The following is a 21,247-nucleotide window of genomic DNA, read 5'->3' as shown; positions in this document are numbered from 1 at the left end:
CTCCAACGCCGCGAACGTGCTTCGGGCTAGGAATTTTCGCGAGGCTCGCTCCACGCTCCGTCTATCCATCAAAATATCCGACGAAACGACGAGTACGGAAGCGGAGCCTGATTGTCGATTGATACGCCCGATCACACAACCTCTGTCTTCCCCGTCACGTAATAAGACCAGTTCCATTGTGTTTAACTGATATTTTCCCATGATTCGCCTCGTGATCGCTCACACGATGCGCGGAAGGCTCCTAGATTCTACTCTGCGATGCCTCCCGCTCTAGATAACGAGGGAGAAGAACGCAAGACCGTTGCGCTCCTCAGTTCAGCGCTCCTCTCATTTGCTCGATGTAATGGACTGAAAACGCTAAAATCCGACAGAACGCTTTCGGGTGCTCTTATTATTAGATTCAGGCTCGGCGTAGATCATTGTTCTATATCTTCCCGTCAGATCAGATGCTCGCTCCGCAGATGGTTGGGTCGACTCATCGTGGAGAGGAAATTCAAAAGTTTTATGGTTCCAGGCGTCGACGGAGTTTGGACTGATGGCGAGCTGAGATCGCCATGGGTGCGAATTTTCAACAACTCCAATAAATGGCCGGTGACCTCACGCTGAGGAGAACACTGAAGGCCCGACGAAGACGACGACGACCAGCGACCGCATCGGCTGGTGATGCCGCAGGGCAACTCGTAGCACCCTGCGCGGGAAGCCCTCGTGGCGGAGGGCGACTGAACTGAAAACCAACTGAGACGGTCAGGGAGGGAGAGAACTATCCGTCGAGGGCAGTCAAACCAGGAAAAGAAGCGATTAGATCACGCCGCTGAAAAAAAATTCCCTCCAGCAACAGGAAAAAAACGGGGGAAAATGACGAAAGCTTACGAATTCAACTGGAAAAAAGCCGTACCGGAAGCGCTTCTGCAAGGCTGCATTTTCGATCGTTGGGAAGAGGTGAGTACGTCTCGAGTTCTTCCTCAATTTGTTATTTCAGGCAGACCTCGCTCGGAAAGCGTCGCGTCGCTCCCTGTCCTCGATATACAGTCTAGTTTTTCTTGATAAATGATCCTCTCCATGATATGAATCTTCGCAAGTCGTCCATGCGATCACTCGCCTCAAAGGTCTTCCCGCGCCGCAAGCGAATTCGTTTGCTCTCACGCCAGTCTCCCTGAGCGAGTTCTGAAAAGAGGTCGTAATCCCAGTTTTTTTTTCTTGTGATTGAAAGCGAGTTCGGAATTACCCCGCGGGTGTGGCTGCAGTTTGGACTCGACGAGATTCACAAGAAGCCAGCGTCAGAAATTAGCTTCCGACCGAAGCCCGACTGAATGACTCAGTGGCGTGGTGGCTGTTCGGCTGACTCTCTGGCCGCGATCTGAGTGAGTCTTTCAAAATCCAAACGAACATGAACCGAAATAGACCGCCAGTCGTTTCGCCAGTCAACCGGCGACATCATTGGAGGGAAGACAATAAGCGAAATTGGATCGAACAACAGGACGAAGCGGTAGGGGCAATGGGAATGAAGGCGACGAAGAGCGGAAAAAAGAGAGCGCTGTAAATAGCTTCGTTCCTGCGGCGGCGGATCGTAGATCCAGAATCGAAGCGGGATTCGAGAACTCTTCGGGTTCTCGCGGGGGTCGCTCTCTCGGGCCTTGCGAAAGATGCCCCAAATGCGATAGCAGGGAGTTTTCCGTGAACTAGGAGCAATGACAGGAGGCTTCTCGCGTGATCTCCGAAGGCCTGGAATGGGTAGAGGAACACGCGACCTCGTTCGTGGCATTATGACCGTTCCAGGAGGTATGGATCCAGCAGGTCCGGCGTTTTCGCCACATCGGGGCGCTCCGGAATGCGTCACCTTAGCGGGCGGTGTCCCCCTCGCAGAAGACGCAACGACCCTCCGACCACCTCGCCCATACTCCGAGAGACTCGAGTTTGATCGCAAGCAGTAGCGCGGGTCGACGCGGGACTCGCTCCGCCTGTGTCCGCTGCTCCCGTCCGCGATCGGGCAGTCGATCAAGGAAATATATTCCATTAATACCAGGTCTGCCGAAAACATCAGATCCCGTGGTTATCCGACTCGTAAACTCACTCAACGTTTGCGACATATCGAATTGGAAACTCGTCGTTGCTCGGTATGCGCGCGTGATGCTATCCGCAAGGAGGACGGAATCGCTCATCCTGGTGTCTGCCCCTGTACGGTTAGGCGATTGTTCCCAAACACTCCGTGATCGGTCGCGGAGGACCCCAAAATCACAGTGCGAAATCGTGAGCGAGGGGGGGAGACCATTCTCACGTGCACGGGACAGGAATCTTATTCCGCGTACCGAATCGTCCCATTTCTTCTGTTGAGAAGTTTTCTTCCTTTTCCTCCTCTCAGTCGCTACTGGCGCCTGCCACTATCGTTGGGATGGAAGCGGACAGCCCCGACCGTGAGTGCTTTGAGGCTACAGCGAGAAGAATGGGCGGCAGCAAGCGCGAACACAGTCACCTCTTTCCTCCTTCTCCTGTTCCTTCCCTGCTACCTAGCCGCCGCCGCCGCCACCACCCTCGGCCGGCGACGCATCCCGCCGGTCGCGGACAGCGAGCCCACGACGGACGTACGGGCCCGCCAGCGGGCCGGCCGGTCGTCTTAGCCAGAGGGCGTTATTCTTCTGTCGGAATCAAGTTCTCATTCAGTAGCGGCGCGTATTCCGGCGGCTCGCTTTGTTCTCCATGTGCCATATTGTATCGTCCCATACACGACAACGACTTCCCGGCATTTTTTTGGAAAATTCCGACGGGATGGCTTTTTCCAACCAGACTGAAAAGTGAGCGAAGACTGAAAACGCGAGCAATGAATTTCTGCGGGCTGGCGAGAGACAAACAAACGGAGCCAAATTAAAAACGAGCCCGACCACCCTCCCGAGACAACAAAGGCGATGGGATGGTGGACGGTACGTTGAACCGGGCAGATTTCGGAGCTATTGACTGAGCGAGTGAGCTCAGCTGACAGGCTCGCGTGCACGCATGCATGCCGCACTACGGAGGGAAAAGCTGACGTGGAGCGCGACGGGCCGGCCTCTGAAATTTCCGTTGTTTCTTTGCCCCGTCTGATACGCTGACCTTGCGCTCTGATGTTTTTGACGTGGAGAAACGGTGTCTGCGACCGGCGCATCACGCGCAGAAGCTACAGCAGGTCGGGAATTTCTCAAGAATCTTTATTGCCACACTCTTCTTCGGCCGAAGCAAGTGGAGACGGAAGCTCTGAATAAGCAAGCGATTCGACGACATGATTCTGCAAGCGATTCTGGATGACGCGCGAATCATGCAGGAGTATTGCGAAGTGATTTTTAGCTTTATTCGAGACGAGTTAGGAAATTCGCATAAGCCCCGAGCCTTGCGTTAGGAGTTTGTCTGGAGTTCATTCCAAATCTGGATTCGCTCCGGTTCCGACACTTTGGTGTGATGCCCGATGGCTGGCTACTTGGTCTTGGCCCTTCCGAATAAAGCTGATCACGCTCCAGATCTGAAGAGCAGAACTTGTCCGGAAGGGAAGAAACTCAATTTGGGGGATGATTGTTGAGCGGAATCATTCATCTTATTCATGCACTGGTTCAAGGCGACCTGACGTCCGGTATACATAGACAGCTCATGTGAATAAAATGGTATCCGTGCGGACAAAATCATCGGCGCCTTTTTCTCTCTACTTGTCTGACCAATGGGATCGCCTTCCGATGTCCAGAGTTTTCCACGGGGGAAAACTTCGTCCAAGACTCGTAGAGCGAGGCGTTGCTCCTCCGGGCCAATTGAAGTTCGGCTGGAATACCATAATTAGTAGATCATATTCCCGAGTAGAACACCGAAAATTCGCTTACCCGGTGATCCTCACGATGGGTCCCCGGACTATCTCATCCGCTCATTGCGAGCGCGGATTCCAAAACTGGTCGAAAGGATTTGGGAGTCTCGACGCTCAGCATATTCCCTTTCGGAACCAAGGGAAAGGAGCGAAAGACGATAGAGCGACGTTCGGGAAACTACAAATGTGTTTTATTCATGGTTCTCTCCTCTTGACGTGATCTCCGTTCTTCGCATCTCGCCCCGCCATGTTTTGCGTCAGTCATCCTCCTCGTTTTCGCCGCTCGTTTCGAGCAATGATCTCGCGCAGGTAACAGCAGAGGGGCGGTCGATATCACGCGTCATTTCTTGTGGTGTTCAGAAGCGGGTCGAAGCTGGGCTGGGAGTTTCGGCGACTTTTTCTAGGTGTTGTTGTTGTTGTTGTAGGAGTCAAGGTTGAGTTAAGGTGAGGGTTGAGACGTCAAAAAGAGTCTTAGCCGGAGTCGAGGCGGTCACCGTCGCCGTCAGTGACTGAGATAGGGTGGTTGCTGCGGTCGGCATCGGCGACGTCAGGGTCAAGGCGAGGCAGAGCTGAGCTCGTCGTGCTTGTGGAAAAATCCCTCGAAGTTGCCGGATCCGGAGAGGTCAGAGGCTATCGGTCGGATATATTGGACCAGGCAAAAAAGTATCCGTCGGTCAACGATTGGCGAGAACGGTTCGATCCACGCGGCGGGTGCTGCGTGTTAAGCAAGGGGAAGGAACTCGAATGCATGTATCGAGTCGGGTGCCTTCCTGTGGCCTTCTCGTCCCGCGCCGGGCGAAACATCGTTCGCGAGACAACTAAAAGGTCTGCCGATCCCTCCGGATCCCATGTTCTTTCTCACTCCTTCGATGGCGTCTGACTGAGACGAACAAGGTCGGGCGACTTGCCTGTCTGCGCGCCCGCTCACCCGTCCATCTGTCGGTCCAATGGGAGACATTCAATACTGGCAAGACTGCTACCGTCGGATGCCTATCACGGAATGCGACACAAGCAAGCACGGTTCGAAGAGAGTGGCACAAGAGGAAAAAAAATTCCATCAAAATTTATGCGCGGTTCGCTTCCGGCCGACGGCCTGCGAATCAGATGACTGACGTCAGGAAACAATAAGCGAGCCCTAACCCGGAGATAAAGTGAGACATCGGAGACTATACAACGCCTCCTGCGGGTCGGCGGGCAGTCTGGGAGGCGAGCGATGAGTGAGCGAACGGCCAACTCAGCGGTGAAAGGGAGTGTCCTGCGTTATATGCTAATAAACGAACAAATGGAACGTTTCCGCCCGGATCGGTCCGGGAACCTCTTCCATCTGCGGCTGATGAACAATCGAATCAAGAAAGGATAAATGTACAATACGACTGGCAAGGGAGCGATGATGGAGACGATCTATTCTATGATCCGACTCCGGGAACGTGACTCCCTCTCGACTTGTGCTGGGAGGAATATCCGAGGTGGAATACCCTGACCAGTGGCGGATCAAAACTGTGGGGGCGCCCCCACCCAACATCATTGGCGGTTGGCCTCTACCGAAAAAATCGCTGTTCCCCCCCGAGAAAAAAATCTGGATCCGCCACTGTCCCTGACGGTGAGAACCTACAGGGCGTCCGTCGTAGAATAGGAGTTTTCTTCGTGCTTGCTCTGAGGCGCATATTTCGGTCAAGGTTCCGTGGATGTTCGAAAATTAGGTGTCGTTGGAAAAATCCCGCATGAGCTTTGGAATGGAGGCATCGGGACGCAAGGAAGATGTGCAACCATTCGGAAAGAATTATTTCGGGAGTCGACGAGCTTCCTCGTCCTGCCTATGACGAATTCGGCCTACGCGTCGGGCTGATATTCCTTCCGTGCTCAGCCAACTCCGTCTGCACGTTTCGGCGAATTTTTCTCCTGAATCGGATTTTCTTTCCCGATAGTTTAGGACTCAATCGATGACGGAGCAAACAATTTCCCGATGGCAGACATCGTGGAACGAGCAGGACAGGGAACCCAGATTCGTCGCCGAACTTTCGGAAACGAGGCTGGGGACCCAGCAATAATTGGACCCGGGAATGTGCGTCTGCGCGAGATCTCCCCAACGACACCTAGTTTCCCTAAATGCAGCGAGCCCTGAATGAGATATGACCGCCTGAACCCACCAAAGAAAGTTCTCATCTGACGGTAAACACCCTGTGTGAGGGATTTGAAGAATAGGTTCGGGATTTCCGCCGGAGCGACAGGGCCGTTGTCGCGAATGATCACCTGGCTTACTTCATGTTGGGGAGCGCCCTATCGCAAGAAATTCCCCGATCCACTCATCTCGCTGCTTCCTACTCATGCCGTACCATTCGTTATTGCGGACAACATAGCCTTATTTACGATGTGAGGACAAACAATATTGAATGCACTACATGGAGTGGATGGCGGCACCGGTCGCGGAGGGAAATATGGGAGGCGATTGGAAGCAAGAAAAAAGGACACAAGGGAAAAGGAAGGGAAGGCGAGCCACTTTCTCCGGCCGAGAGATGAGACAAAGGGCCCAAAGGGTGGATCCTTGTGTCTCTTGGGCGGCGGCAGCAGCGACTGACTGGAATCTGCAATGCGAGTCCGCCGGCTGGGACGTTGTCGTCAGTCATGCTAATGGCATGAAAAGACAATGACACATACTCGTTGTTGGTGTCTCCATGCAGTGCACGATGGAGGACGACGCGATGGCTCGAGCAGATCGTGCGCCAAACGAGGATTTGCTTACTCTGCCGCGAAGAGTTATGAACACACAGCGGCAGCCGAGCAGTAGCTATTGTTCGGTCGGATCGGGGGAGAAAAAGCATTTCACCTCGATATCGGTTGGCCACAGTCCAGACCGTGCCCGAAGATGAGGGCTGCGCACCAGCGTCCGAAGTCGTTGTCGTGGCCAATTGCGTGTCGGTCAGTCGGTCAATCATACGAACTCGAGACCGCTGAGCGAACGGCTGTCCACTCGCTCCACCGAGAGATCCATGTCAGTACTTAGACCGGCGCAGCATCCCGGAAATCGGGGAGGAGGAAAATTCGGGTCGTGAGTCGTGCCCTGACGTGGACACCGATGTATACTCTCTTGCCTACTACTGTTGCTCCATCAAAAGCACTTCTGGCCCTCCCCAATCAACATCGTTCCTGTCGAAGGAGAGATCTGTCTACATAGTCGACTAGGGAGGATCGAAGCCCCCGGAACATTCTGTTTATCCGAAAATTCTCCTATTCCGCTCTCCATTGAAAATATCGGACCTTCAATCAGCTGGGTCGGTCTTCGTCGGGAGACCATAGGTGCGGTTGGAAAGGACAAAGCGGCCGCGGTTGAGGAAAAACATTGTGTTCTGCTTCAAATTAGGTCGCCGTACTTTTTGCCTCGCGCCTCGCATGTGATCCTGCAATTCCCTGTCTAGGTTATAATGACAATTCTAGGCTACAGGCACTCCAGGGAGGGAGGGCCCTGCGGGCACTGCCGCTCGGATACGAAGTCGAGCGTCTCGCCTCTCAGTAGGCATTTCCATGCTGATCTCCTCGCATGAGAGGAACTATTTTCATGGCAATCCGATCGTTAATCGGGACTAGATGTTCTCTCCGGGAGGAGTCTGAGGAACATGAGCGCGGTATCGCCCCGTCTATCCGCTCAAGCTCTCTCCTATCTGAATGCAAGATAAAATTGCTGACGGGCCCGCTTCATAAAACGCTGCGTCTCCTCATAGCAGCGTTTCTTCCTCTCGGGCTCCTCCGTCTCTGCTGGCGTAGCTCCATAGAGTTTAAAGTGATATTAAACCCGCGGGCCGTCCTGAGCCTCACTCAGTCAGTCAGTGAGCCGAAAGACCAACCGGCCGGCCCACCGGTCGGCGGGGCAGGCGGTCAAAGGAGCAGACATGCCGGCAAGCGACTTGCAAGTCAGACAGCCGTAAGCATTACGAGCTCGGCGCTCGAGACAGAGCCGCTGGATCTAGGAAGAGCAACGACGGCTTTCAGGACTCTGAATTTATGTCTGATTCCCGGCACGCAAGCAACGTACTTCCAGTCATTTTCGTGACTCTCCCGCCCGCTCGTCAGAAGGAACAAATCGACAAAACGCAGGGTAATCGTGGCAAAATTGGCTTCGCTTAGGCGAGCGACTCTGCCGGAAGGTCGCGATCTGAACTCCAGACACTGTTCCGTACGATCTATTCTTCAGCGAGCGGTCGACAGCGAAAAGAGGCGAGCAAAGAGCTGGAGGAATGGAAGTCGGAAGTGAGCTCCATTGAGTCTTTGTCGCTGTCTTCCCGAAGCTCGACATTACTAAAACACGAGATTCCTTTCATTTTGCTCCTGGTTTAACATAATGCCCCTCATGCTCGCCTGGGAGTTTGCCACCATCCGAGTGTATGTATGTATATGTACGGGACATCTAGAGATGGTCGACTTCCTCTCTTAGGGCACTATCTAAAGTTATTTTCGCATGCATCGCGTTTACGTGTCGAGAAGGGTTGGACGTTTGCGAGCGGAAATTTCGCTCGGAATCGTGCGAACGCGACACCGTCGAACGGGAAGAGAGTACGTGTACGGCGCCGAGAGGGAACCCTCACTCGTCGAGTACTCTCTTTGTTCCCCCTTCGAGAGCGCTCCGGGGGCGTTAGGTCGTTTGTCGCCATTGTTCGAGCGTTCGTGACATTGAAATTAGGAGGGAATTATTATAATTGCAAAGCTCGTTCATCATAATCGTCGGTATTACTTGGCGAAGGATACCGGACGCTACTGGCGGCCCGGGCGCCTTCCGTGCAGAAAACGCGTTATTTCCTTTGGATATGTGCTCGACGATATCGGCCGCTCCGGAGCTCAGAGCTCCGACTCGTGGAGCATGTCGATTGGGGCGCGTCCTAGCCGCTTAAGGAAACAGCGATTAACAGAATGGGCTTAATCTGTACTCAATGAGCCAAATCGGTGCGGAAAAGGGCCCGAATCGGCGATTGTTCGCGAACAAAAACTTATCCGCGTCCCAAGGGCTTCAACAAGCTCCGTGTGAAGAAAGCCTTGACGCCCCTTGTTTGTCCGATAAGTCGAAACCGGATTCCGTTGAGCAGCAGCCCCAGCCATGTTCGGTCCTCTTGTAGTATTCCCACCGTGTTGCAAAACCCTGTTCTCCCTCCTTCCCGGTTGTGGTTGTGGTTCTTCTTCCCGCCGACTACGCTCTCGAGCATTCGATCGATTGCAACGCATACTCGACGGCCGACGGACGTTTTCCACGTCGTCCGCGACGACGGCAGACAGCAGGCTGGAACCTCGTAAAAACTCGTGGAATCTACGAGGCGCAAACAGTGGATCCCGGCTGCTTCGTTGAATCTGCACTGATAATGTGTCAACGATTTTCGTGATCATGCCCGCGGCACGAGTCCCTCCAGCCGGACCCCTAGCCGCCGTCCGCGGCGGAAAAAGTTGCGACACGAGCGCACGGGCGGACTGACGATCGGATATTCGGCCGGAGGAGCAGAAAAACCGGGGAAAACGTATGCCCTCGTACGTTCGACCTTTACTCCGTCCCAGATCCATCGATGTCTTAATTGGGATGAGTCGATCTTATCATTGCTGCTGGGCCAATCATCAATGGGGACTTTATACGAATAACATATTGGATCTTCCTGTGCGCAGTCGACCGATCGACTTATCGAAAAAAAAAGATGGACATGGCGGGCGTTCTGGGGAGACTTTCGTTCCCCGTCGATCGAACAAGGACGAACGGCCCACGTCTGTCCCTTGTTTTTGAAACTTCAATTACACCATGCTCGGCTCTTCCAATTTGAATTAAGCTCGACTGCTTTGATCTGATCGATTTAACGACGGACCGACATGTGCCCTGCATCGTGAGAGCCGACGCGGTACGAACTGAGACGCCGATGGGTATCACGTAGACAGGATCACATGTATACGGAGTTTGTCTGTGATATCGGATGGCACAAAGAAGCGGATGACGATGAGCTTTGCCCGGGAAAGTTTTTGTACTGTCTTGTGTAGTTGCCACGGTAACAGCAGGAAGAGCACGACAGGAACACAGCGCACGTTCTCGATTGGTCTACGGCGCAGACGGGCGCCCATACGGGACGAGCGCCAAGCCGCGACCGAGGTAGCCGACTGTTCATTTTCCCTTGATGGATATCGCTTCGGGTTCCGCAAAGAGCGCCCATTTGGCCGCGGATGCCATGGGGTGAACCGCGTCGCCGGATATCACCTCATTCACGTATCTGAGTGTTCGATCCTCGCCGATGACGAAGTTTTTCCCCATAATTCGTCACCTTAAGCTGAATTAATATCGGCCTGATGCGGCAGGCCCACGAGCAACGTTCCATGGATCGAGTCTTTCAATGCGAAATGACAGCGAGATGAAATATAGTGGTTCGTCGGAGCGGCTGCGCGCGTCTAACCCGACCGGTAAAGATTGTTGCGCCGCCAGTATGCTCCAGTGACATCAAGAAAAACGGCGGATCTGCATCTCTCATATGGAACCGGTACGCCATAAAAAGCGTTATCCAAATACATATGTATGTATTGGCGAGCGGGTTGGACGCACCAGCCGGAGGCGAAGGTTTCCGATCTACGAAAAAGTTGGCGCGCTTCCGTAACCGGAAGCGAGACCCGATTTCCCCCGTGAGCAACAGACACGGATCCAGGGAGCGATTCCGGATAGTAGGGAAAGCTGTTGGTACAGAGAGGAATTTCCCGACTCTTCCGAGCGACTCCCGGCGAGAATTCAAGGACTGAAGCCCCGCGGCTGCGAGGGAACTTCGGTGCGAGCAAGCCTCAGGAAGTGTCGTCGAATCGGCTCCGCTCAAGCGGTCCTTCGTCTAGATTCGCGGAACGAGTCAAACCGAAATCGTCGCAAACCCGTGGACAGGTTCCGCGAGTCGACGGGGCTCCAGGTCCGGGATGGAACTCAATTTTCGGGAAGGGATCCTGAATCCCGACGTTCGACCCGATGGTTGTTGTTCCTCTTTCCGCTCTCTCCACCGTCCTGTTCCCCTGTGTCGTGACGATCGGCCAAGGCCTTTCTAGCTGCCGATGCTTGCTCCGGAGGTTAGTCGTTCCGCTTACTGCGGCGAACGTCTCTTGCCGGCGAGCACCCTTCCGATGTCTGTTCGTGGAAAAATGGGTTTTCTCGAGAAAAATGAAGCCATCCGAGGCAGAGCTCATCCACCGTCCGGTCAAACCCGAAGACGAGGAATGCCCCGGCCGGAAGATGTTTGAATGAATAGAGACCCCAAGAACGATGCATCTGGAATAAATCTTTCTGAATGAAGCCCGGCGCTGGAAACTCGAGGAAGAAGCCTCTTCGTTCGCTGTAACCCTTCTCCGTATTTGCTCCAATCCACGCTTGGGCCGTCCCGGCTGGTCGGACCGCCGAGGAACTCTAAGGTCCGAGGTGGCCCGCTTCCATTTCCCGCCGAGAACGAGGCTCCTGCAGAGCATCCGTCTATTCGTGGCGATTAATGCTGCCTGTCACGAAACTCGTAGTCGGCGGATTAAGAACCTCGTTAAGCTTTAATGTTCATTATTCATGAGGAGCCGTCTACGAGAGATATCGATCAGCGGCTTATGAAAAACATACCAAGACGACCGGGTCTCATCGCGGAGGCTGATATTGAGCCGAACACATATCTTCAGCGCGCGTACGTCGCCCATTCAGTTGGTGTTCCGACTGTGAGTATGCTTCGTCCGCAGCGAGAGGACTGCCGTGGATCTACTCTACTCGATCAAAGGCTTCTATGTCCACTGTTTATACGTCTGTCATTATCTTTACGAACGTCGGCCCCTCCACTCCGAGTCACACGAATATCAAAAAGATCGTCAAGGGAAGTGGTATTGTTCGGGCTTGCCTGAGCATATAAAAGCGAGTCGTGCAGACCGTTCGTTGGCTGATTGTCAGCTCGACCACCCTACAAGAGGGAAAAACTCGTCAGTCTCTCGAACTGCACCGGTTTCCGTTTCCCTTGCTCGCCTATCTGGAATACGCTTTTCCCCACCCCTCCCCATTGTGTGGAATTTCTTGTTCCTTCTCTCTCTTCCCCGTTCTCCTCTCGTAAAAAGAAGTCGCCGTTGTGAAAACGAGCTTGGCGCTACTCGTGACTTCGCCTCGCTCTTGATTGAACCGTAGAGGCGGGGATAGTATTCCGCATCGATAACGAAGAGAATAAATGATGGAGGGGATAAACAAGTTTTGGGTTCCTTCCGGTGTACAGGGTGGAATTTCTTCGTAGGCCGTGGGAGATGCTTTGGCTCGTAAATAACTGAACAGAACAACGATTTACCGAAGACTATTATCGGCAGGGGGCGTGACGCCCTGAAAGGTTTTTGTGCCGCGTTGGCCATGCACGGCAGCGGTGACCTTGGAGGCCCTCGACGTCGGGAACTCAGGTTCCTCACTGTCACCCCTCATCCCCCTCATCCATCTATCCATCTACTGAGACAGGCTTTTCTCCGTCGAGCCTTCCAAGGTTGTCCTCGTTTTCAAGCGCCCTCCGTCGAAGCATCATCTGTGGCGGATGGGAACCCCGAACAACGCTCATGTCTGGCATCGAGCCTATCATCAAACGGCTCGAGTCGAGCAATCCCTGAAGGTCGATCCGCCGCTGGTAACCTCGCAGGAAAACGCGACGGACATCGTCAACACTGAGATCGAGCCTCGTGATGTCGCTGCGGTGATTTAGATCAGAGTATACAACTGTCAATCGGTCACTAGAAAAACTCCTTCAGACTGTTCCGGGATCTCTGCCACTCCGCTTTTCAGCCCGGAGTTCGAAGCCCGGAGTGTTATTCAGAACTCGCAGGGTGCACTCCCGTACCGACAGGTGGTCGAGTGGTTAGCGCGTTTGTCACTACTCGTGCAAGCGTGCGTTTCACTTCGTGAAATGCCGCAACGACGCCGCTCGCGCGGGGGGCGGTGTGGGTCCGATCCCTGCTACCGGAAAAATATTCCTTTCGGAAGCGCACGTACTCGGCCTTGATCCTCCTGGGTACATTTGCTCTATGGATCCGTCCTCGGAAGCAATGTGAACAACAGTACCCGGGACGTTAAACCTTTGCTGTGTGGATCAGCCCGAAAAAGTTGAGGGTGCACTCCCGTGCCGATGCTGCGGTAGAAGCGGAGCCAGAGCGTACGAACGAGGAGATGCGCTGGAGCGAACTCGGCGTTGCCCGTCTGTTCACGGGAAAGACACTATCGGAGTGAGAAAACTGAGGCCTAATTACTGTTCTACGTAGGCCGGCTAGTACATCACCCAGCCGGATCCCGGGGGACGAACGGAAGCTTTCGGCGCCCGGTACCGCTTGTAGACGAGGACAGCATGGGGAGAGAACACTTTGCTCTTCTCGGCAGGATAGAGCGGACACGACTACCTCTGCGTCGCTTCGACGTCGTCGAACGAAGCCTTCGGGGGAAATCCCCCCCGCCAGGCCCGGCGCTGGGCCCTCCCATTGAACGGCCAAGGCTTGTTCGGTCTCGTCTGAAGTTTGAAATTTGAAGAGCTCCGGCATGGAATTTTCGTTTTTTTACGATGCGGGACAATCGTCCGCATTGAATCGAGAAACTCGCGAAGCAATCCCATCGGGGACTATGCTCGTCTGGATAAATGCCTCCGAGCAAGTCAGGGCAGCATTGCTGCCGCGCTCCGCGGAATTACCTCGACTTGTTGTTGTTCTTGTCGTTTGTGCGTGCCGAGACCGCCGTCGGTACAATCGTGCTCGATCGAGATAGTGTGCTCGTGCCGCATTGCTCGAGGAGAGACCGCGACGGCTGAAATCGCCCTCTATTCGTGTTTCTCGAATGTTTTTCCAAGAACGTCACAATTCTTTCCCGACCTCGCGCACATGACACATTGGCGGCACGACAACGCGCTCAAGAGGAATTCTGTTGGAGATCGCTCACAGAAACTGACGCTTCCTGCCGGGTGGACCCGTCGTCATTCAGCTCAAACTCGAATCATTTATATTGTTCGGATTCCGGGGGGCGCACCGATCTCGGGGAGGCGGGGGGGCGAGAGCTTTCTTGTCATCGAGTACACGGCGACGTCCTCGACGTTCCTGCTCTTCAACATCGCGGCTCCCGACTGCGTCGCGTCGCTGTCACGGCCGCTACTGGCGCAGAGGAAGCGACGGGAACCGCGATAGATCCTTGGTCGGGCGAAAGGCGCCAAGCCTCGCCAATTGCGTCTGCGGCGAACTTACCAAAATCGCTGGATATGGCGTTAATTTGTCTTGCGGTTCGCCCTGGAAAGCCGTGGCTGTTGGCAGGAAGCCGAATTTTCGTTTGACACCCGGTCTGAGCCGCCCTCCGGCTCGTCATTCAGAGTCTCGAACCCTTTGCTTCGAGCGTCTTGATGTCGAGCAATGGAATGAATTATAGCAAGCGCGACCTTCCGGTTTGAAGCTGGAAATCTCTCCCTCCCCTCAATCGTTGGATTACGTTTGTTCCGTAATCGGCGATGTTCACGATGGAGGTACGTGGATTTGAAGTAGATACGGGATCTTTTCAGATGAGAGTAGGAGGTCGAGCAAAGGGGCAAGGGCATAGTCATGGATCGGAAAAGCGCGTATTGGAGGGGAATTCGTATGTCAGACGATTGCGTTACCTCGGTGACTCAAAGGGCTGTAGTGTTTGATCAGATCACTACGCAGGTCTCAATCGTCGTCCGTTCGCTCTATTCCTCCCTATAATTGTGCGAACTCTTTCTGACCTTCGCCATCGTTCTCCACTCCGATTTGCTTCATTATTTTTTCGCTGGTCTCTCCCTGGCGGCGTAATTTTCGTTTCCACTCCCTTCCTCTCGCGGCCCTCTCTCGTTTCTTCGTCGTCCCCGATGTTCCACCTTTTCTCTATGCACGCCATAACGATGAATTTAATCATCGAACAAGAGGAAAGAAGAATTCCCCGCTTGCTCAACATCTCCCATCTGCCGCGTCGTCGTCTTCGTACTCCTTTCTTTTCTCGGAATCCTCCCCTTAGCTGAGGCATACTGGGCTCGCGCTGCCGCATCGCTCACCCGCCCCATGATTTACTCCCCCCCCTCTCCTTAGACGGTTCAGAGCCCGCGCTCTTATATCCCTCACTTTCTCAAACTCCTAATACTCTCAGCACTTAAGGCACGGGAGCCTCCGATAGCCCGTATATCTATTCTGGAGGCTCAGCACTGAGAATCTGAGCCTTGGAAATTTCGGGCTCGGGAAGCGGCGATCCACGAGTTTTTCAAGTTCGAAACTCGGGCTCGCGTGCTCTCGACCGCTCATCCTGCACGGGCACTTCTCCGAGACCTTAGTTCCCTCAAACTTCGACAATCTCCGATTCCATCTCCTCCGCTATCCGGGGCCCTAACTCCTTGAGCCCCGCGTTGCAAGCCCGGCTCTCTGAGCTACGGACCCTTCCGATATCCTCCAGTCCCTCGCTCGGGTCTTCGAAATCCAAACTCCCGGGCTTCTCCGTCGACCTCCTGACCTTTCGGTGCCGAGCCCTTCGGGCTCTAAGATGTTTCCCAGTCTCTTTTCCAGTCTGCTTCCGACTCATTTGCTCTGACTTAGCGGACTCGGCATCGACTTACGGGTCCGGAATCACCTATGCTCACACGCTCGAGTTTGCTTTCCGGGTGCGCGGGCTCGACCTCTCGGGTTTACGAGTGTACATATCGATTTTATAGATTTGTTATTATTGCGCCTGAAGTCGGCTGAATCAATTTTCCCCCTCGTCCCCGTTCGTCCGAACATTGTTCCGTGCGCAGTTTCGATTTTTCTTTGTACCAAAACTGAACTCCTCTGGTTTCCTTCGACTGTCTCTGGACAAGGTCATGGTGCAGAAATAAGCCCAGCCCGACTGATTGGCCGTCTACCGGCAAACTTCTCCTTCTTTTTTTTTTCGAAAAAGCATGTCATTGTTGCTCTGAGGACTCCACTGGCAAATTGTTGCTTGGACGTGCGACTGCACCGTTGACATTATCCTGGAGCTCTTTCCTGTCTGGCGCTTGTGCTCGGAGGGGAAATTTTCTACCCTGCTCGCTCACGGGGGCTGATTGGATTACACAGCCACTTAAGGGAGGCACTTGGACGCGAGGCGTAGAAAGCCTTTTCCGTGCGCTCCTTATAGGGAGTTATCCGTGCCTGCCAGCCAGCCAGCCAGTCGTCCGGCCGCTTGCTCGTCCGTTCATCGGTTGCATTCGCCTCCCGATTTTCATCCTGGACTGCGTTTTGTCCAAGCTTCGAGGTCTGCGGGCTGTCCGGCCACCTGCAATCATCTTGCTGGGACAGCACAATTTCCAGCCTCGGTCCGTCACTCAAACCTTCCGCTGAATCAGCTGTCCCCGACCACATTAAGTCAGAATCTTGTCCGCTCTACGAGAAAGAACATGTTCATTTGGGCGCCACCTAGGCTTTCCGACGGAGGATTTGCTCCACGGATGAAATTCATGGTCGGATACCGCTCCCAAGTGCGTCTTTTTCGTCTCATGCGAGTATTCTCCACAGCGAATCACAGGCAGTGTGTATTATTATTATTGAGAGGGCTCGGGTGGATTGCTCCCGCTAGCAGCGGCCCCTCTTCCATTTTTCAGAAGTCCAGAATTCGATTTCGCGCTGGAATACTCCTACGGGCGAAGTCCAAGCCTTCCAACCTCGTTTTCTCTCTCATCTCCCAACCAGCTCGTCGGGCCTTTCCGCCGACATGTAGGACGGGAGACATCTGACCTTTGAATTCCGGTGACCTTGGGAGCGTCCTCCCGTCGAGAGTCCCTCATCCGGAGGCAACCCGATGCAGCGCTCGGCTCACAGAATCGACAGGGCACTGGGCGATGAGTAGACCTGCTCCCTTACTCTCGTTAGCGCACCGGTTCCCGTAGAATTTCCTTTCCCAACCGCCCCAGAACTCCCCGCTTTCTAGTTAGGATGGAATTCCGCTGTGGTGCGTCCCGATGGGTGCTATCAACGCCCGCTTGGTCGACGAGACCGACCGCGACGGGTGTTGAGTTCGACGTTGCTCAGAAGCAACATCGACCTGCGGCCTGAGTCCAGAAAAGGCGTACTGTCGACTGCGACGCGAGCCCTCGTCTCCCGAGCTACGTTCGAAGAAAGGAAAGATAAGGTCGATGTTCGCAGGGAAATGGATACCCCAGGGAGATTCGGACAGCGAACTTTTCCAGGGGATCTCCCCGCAGTCACCGTCAAGAAGACTCTCACGGAGAGCTGGACGGACGGACGGAGAGACCGACTGCGTGACTGGCGGACTGTCTGAGGAGCTGCCTCCGCTGCTCCAATGATGGAGCAAGGACGAGCTACCGTGTACGCGGGTGGAGCGAGCGGAATCCTTAAGTAAGCCAAACTGGCCGGCGGGTCGACAGGAGCCCGCCAGACACGCTCGCTCAGATGTGCGGGCATACCTCTTATGTCGTTAACACCAGCGACGGATGAAAAGCGGCACGCTATGCCTCTTAGGAATTGCGGGGCATTCCATGACATGCATGCTTATATATTTCCAAACACGAGCGGCCGCTTCGGTGCTGCTACTGCTACTACGTATTACTGCTACAAGTATTCGCTGAGACCACAACACCGGAGCGCGAGACAGAAAAAAAATAGTTTCCCAATATCTTCTCCATACTGGGATCTGGTGTCGTCATATCGGGACTTTCTCATCTACTCCCTCCCCCATCAGTGCCATGAGAAAAACGGGACTCGGTGCGTCTCGGACGAATCGGGTCGCGAAACAAATCGATTCGAGAGCTGCCGCTCCTTGTCGGTGCGGATCAATGAAGTGGTCGCCTGTCGGACTAACTGTTCCTAATTCGATTGTTGCAGGAGAAGGAGCAGATCGTTGTGGAGCAGAACGCGCTGTTCAAAGTCGACGACTGTGGCTTTTTCATATTCTGGAAAAGCGACGGAAAAGACGGTTCCGTACTCGAGCTGTCTCAGGTGAACGATATCCGACGGGGAGGCGTGCCGAAGGTAAGTTGTCCCGTGCGGTGGGTTTCAATTTTTCACAGGAATTTCCAGCCCGCGTGTACGTGTTATGTTATCGTGCACTGCGGGGTCGTATTGAGCGCAAGGGCGAAGATTCAATCTTCGAGACGTGTCGGGAGAAATGGGCAACCTTACGAACTCGGACGATGATTGTTCCGACCACGAATGTCGGCTGTGGACCATTGTGTTTGACGTTGATGCAAGTCTAAAATAGATCGTTCGTGCGGGTCGCCGCTGAAGACTGTGAGCGGCTTGAGGCTTGAGGGGTTTGCAAACTCGTCTGTATTGATGACGGGTGACTCCGTCGCTCAAGGATCGAAAATGGCGTCACGAGGAAGCGAACGTCGTTGTCCGGTCCTCCTGGACCTCTTGGCGATCCTTCGAAATCTGAACCAATGCTTAGAGGGAGGCCTGATCTCGACGTCCGTAAGACGCGTAGTTTTCGTGTTCTGTCGCGTCCATGCGGATTTCCTGAAGCCCAGTGCTTGGGTAGTCCTGATGGAGGAAAGGGAGGAAGACTTGGGGATCATTGTGCTCGGGCATGCTCCGCATTTACGCAGCGGCTCGATTTCGCGGATAGGACTGGCCGGCGGACTGAGTCGTCGACCGCGACGATGACGACGACGAACAAGGAAACCCAATCCGCGTCAATGAAAGGGAAACGAGCAGCGAATGAGGATCGGAGGCGACGATTGACCTCTGCTCAATCGACTTCGTCCGTGGGGATATTTCCTGTGCGCTGTATTTTTTCCACGAGACCCAACTCCTCCGTGAATACGCATTATGTGTGCTGCTCTCTGCCTGTCTGACGGTCGGTCGGTCAGTCGCTCTATTACTCCTGGGCGAGCTTCTGAAAGAGTGAGTGTTTCTTCGTGCAGTCAAGCGTCTAACGAACTGGATGATGGGGGCTCGCGCCGATGCGGTGCTTACGACCACGGGGCACCACGGAAGCGGTTGGCTGAATGGCGCCCCGCTTGCAACCGCTTGTCTTGTGTCTGAGTAATGGAATTAGTCGGGCCGAAGTGGCCACTTCGGCGGCTGCTGCTGGTGCTGTCTCTCCCTCGCCGCGAACTAGGAGGCAGAGAGGCGAGCCGGTGGGAAGCAACATTTATTAGATTGTTAGTTTCTAGATTGAGCTATCCGCCGAGCCGCCAGTCCCCTGATTTCGAGCCCTCATTCAATGCCTCGATTAGTCGTCCGATCCCTCCGGTCAATGTTCGAATTTCCATTTCGGTCGGTCTCGATGCGACCATTGTCTGCCCAGATGGTTCCTGGAAAAGCTGCCTGATGCGCATCCTGCTGTCGGGATCGTAACAGATCCGGTCGAACTCCTTTCTCCTCTGTCGATCGGTATTCCTTTCCATCAAACTCTCGGATGGTATCAACCGCGTCTTCGTCTTTTCCTAAATGAGAGCGTTCCATTCGATGGAGTAGTCTCCGTCGCGCGCCCTCGGTGACTGGGCTTTTTTGACGTTGAATGCGAACAATCTGAAACAATCTCGTGCCTCTCACTCACTCGTGCCTCGTGTCGGTCCCCAGCGAGAGGTCGAACCGTGCGCACATGCTTGCGACAAGTTCGAGCGCGACGGAGCTCCCTCCGATCCTGACAGTACCGAAAAAGCCTGACGAGAGTTGCCTGCTCGGAACGCACGCAAAAACGGTTGAAACGTTGAGATTTTGGAATGAGTCCAATGGTAATGACTCCGACTCTGACATCATTCCCGTCATCAAGGTTTTGAGGGCTGCTGTCAAGTCTGCGTTTCTATTGACCGATGATATATGAATATGCGCTCACTCTCGCGGGAATTCATTCAAAAGTGGAGTCAACGCATACTCACATAACATGGCACCAGAACGCTTGAATGGAAAACGTCAAAAAGAATGCTATCCGATAAGTCTCGCCCTCGTCTTTGTATCCACCAGGCCCAACTCCGGTTGCTGATGACATGTTGGCGGTAACATGGAGCGGTCAAATCACCCACTTGGCTGAGCGTGCCCGCCGTCATCATTTTCCCCGCACCGGACCCCTCGGATCTGACTGAGAAGCTGAACTTCCACGTCCACGGTATCACCTGGGCTAGTTCGCCTTCACGGACTTACTGAGTGAGCAAAGGGCCCCAGAAGGCACAGCTGACGGGAAGCGGGGCGGAAACTTGATGGAAAACGGCATTGGGAACTCGGCGGAAAAGCTGTTGAAACACTGTTGAAGAGCCTCTTGGAGAAAAACCCTGACCAAAAACTAACGCCTGAAACGCCGCCTCTCCTCGGAGCGGCAGTTCCGCGAGTTCCGCTCTCGAGGAGCTGGACGCGCAGACCACTCGACAATCTGGTCAGATGAGAAGCGTCGTTGCCTTCTGTCGGAATGCTTGGTTTTCGGCTTCATATTCTCCACATGATAATCATCACTCCGGAGCGGACGCTTCTCGGGCCATGAGACAGCTCTTCTGCTCTTGTGACTTAGGTTCGCTGGTGGTCCAGCCGCTCGCAGGGCCGCTCGGTCACTTCGTCCTTCTGAAATTCCTTGTGCTCTGCGTCGGCCGCTACACTCCTCTGGCCTCTGGTCGACTAGCCGCCCGGCTGGCTGACTGGGATAATAGAGGAGCTTTGCGAGCCGAAGTGACGACGGCAACGTTCACGACTTGAGTGTCACCGAGGGCATTGCACACGACAGAGAAAGAGAGAGAGAGAGAGAGAGGGTTCTGAGATCCGTCTGAATTCGCCGTCTCTCAGATTATCGGGACGAGTCCCAAGCCGTCGTTTCCAGCGAAGCCCACCCCCCGAGACAATCATTGGGTCTCCCGAAAAGGAAAACAGAGGAGGACAGTGTTCCCGGAATTCGGTCTCTCTCACTATATCAGGATCAGCCTGTTTTTTTCCCGTGCATGGTTCCAGCAACGGAGATTTCCCATTCCAATTGTGAGCATCGAAACGCCTGGTAGTCTGCTCCCTCGAGACTGACTGACTGAGTGAGTGGATGGAATCATGGCCTTTTAGAATCTGCCAGGCAATTCGTTCCGCTACCGATGAAGCGGGCCGTTCGAGCAGAATGGCGACGATCTACTTGTGGCGAAACGGCTCTCATCGGAGAAGGATCGACTGGCATTGCGGCCGCCTAGCCGGCGATGATTTACGTGTGATCGCCAAGGGAAAGCGAGCCGACAATGCAGGGGTTGACTATTAGCGAAGCGCCGAGCAAGGTCGAGGTGTCCGTTTCCCGACGCGTCCGTCTGGCTCGATAGGAGGGTCCCGAGCTGAGAGAGCTGGCTCCGGGAAAACAGGAGGGTCTCGGTGCGGAGGAGAGAGAAAATACGGGATGCGAGGACAATGAGTGCGAGGAGAAGCCGTGTGTATAATCGTCGCATCACTAAGTGACTCTTGCCGATTCCGACTGAGTTCAGTTGAGACGGGGGAGAAAACGAGAAGGACGGAGGCTGCGAGCAGAAGGGCTACCGCCGA

General features: G+C 54.3%; 1 protein-coding gene across 1 annotated transcript in view; it reads left to right on the top strand.

Moving 5' to 3' along the window:
- Positions 1–855: 855 nt before the first annotated feature.
- norpA (no receptor potential A) overlaps positions 856–21,247 on the top strand; it is a 44,666-nt gene continuing 24,274 nt past the window's right edge. The window contains exons 1-2 of the mRNA XM_018641829.1: positions 856–939; positions 17,630–17,776. Of these exons, the coding sequence (XP_018497345.1) occupies positions 856–939; positions 17,630–17,776 (231 nt within the window). The remainder of the gene's footprint in view (positions 940–17,629; positions 17,777–21,247) is intronic.

The sequence above is a fragment of the Galendromus occidentalis genome, unplaced genomic scaffold (genome assembly GCF_000255335.2).
Source record: "Galendromus occidentalis unplaced genomic scaffold, Mocc_1.1 scf7180000076319, whole genome shotgun sequence".
Lineage (NCBI taxonomy): Eukaryota > Metazoa > Arthropoda > Arachnida > Mesostigmata > Phytoseiidae > Galendromus > Galendromus occidentalis.
This window is presented reverse-complemented; position numbering and strand designations above follow the sequence as displayed.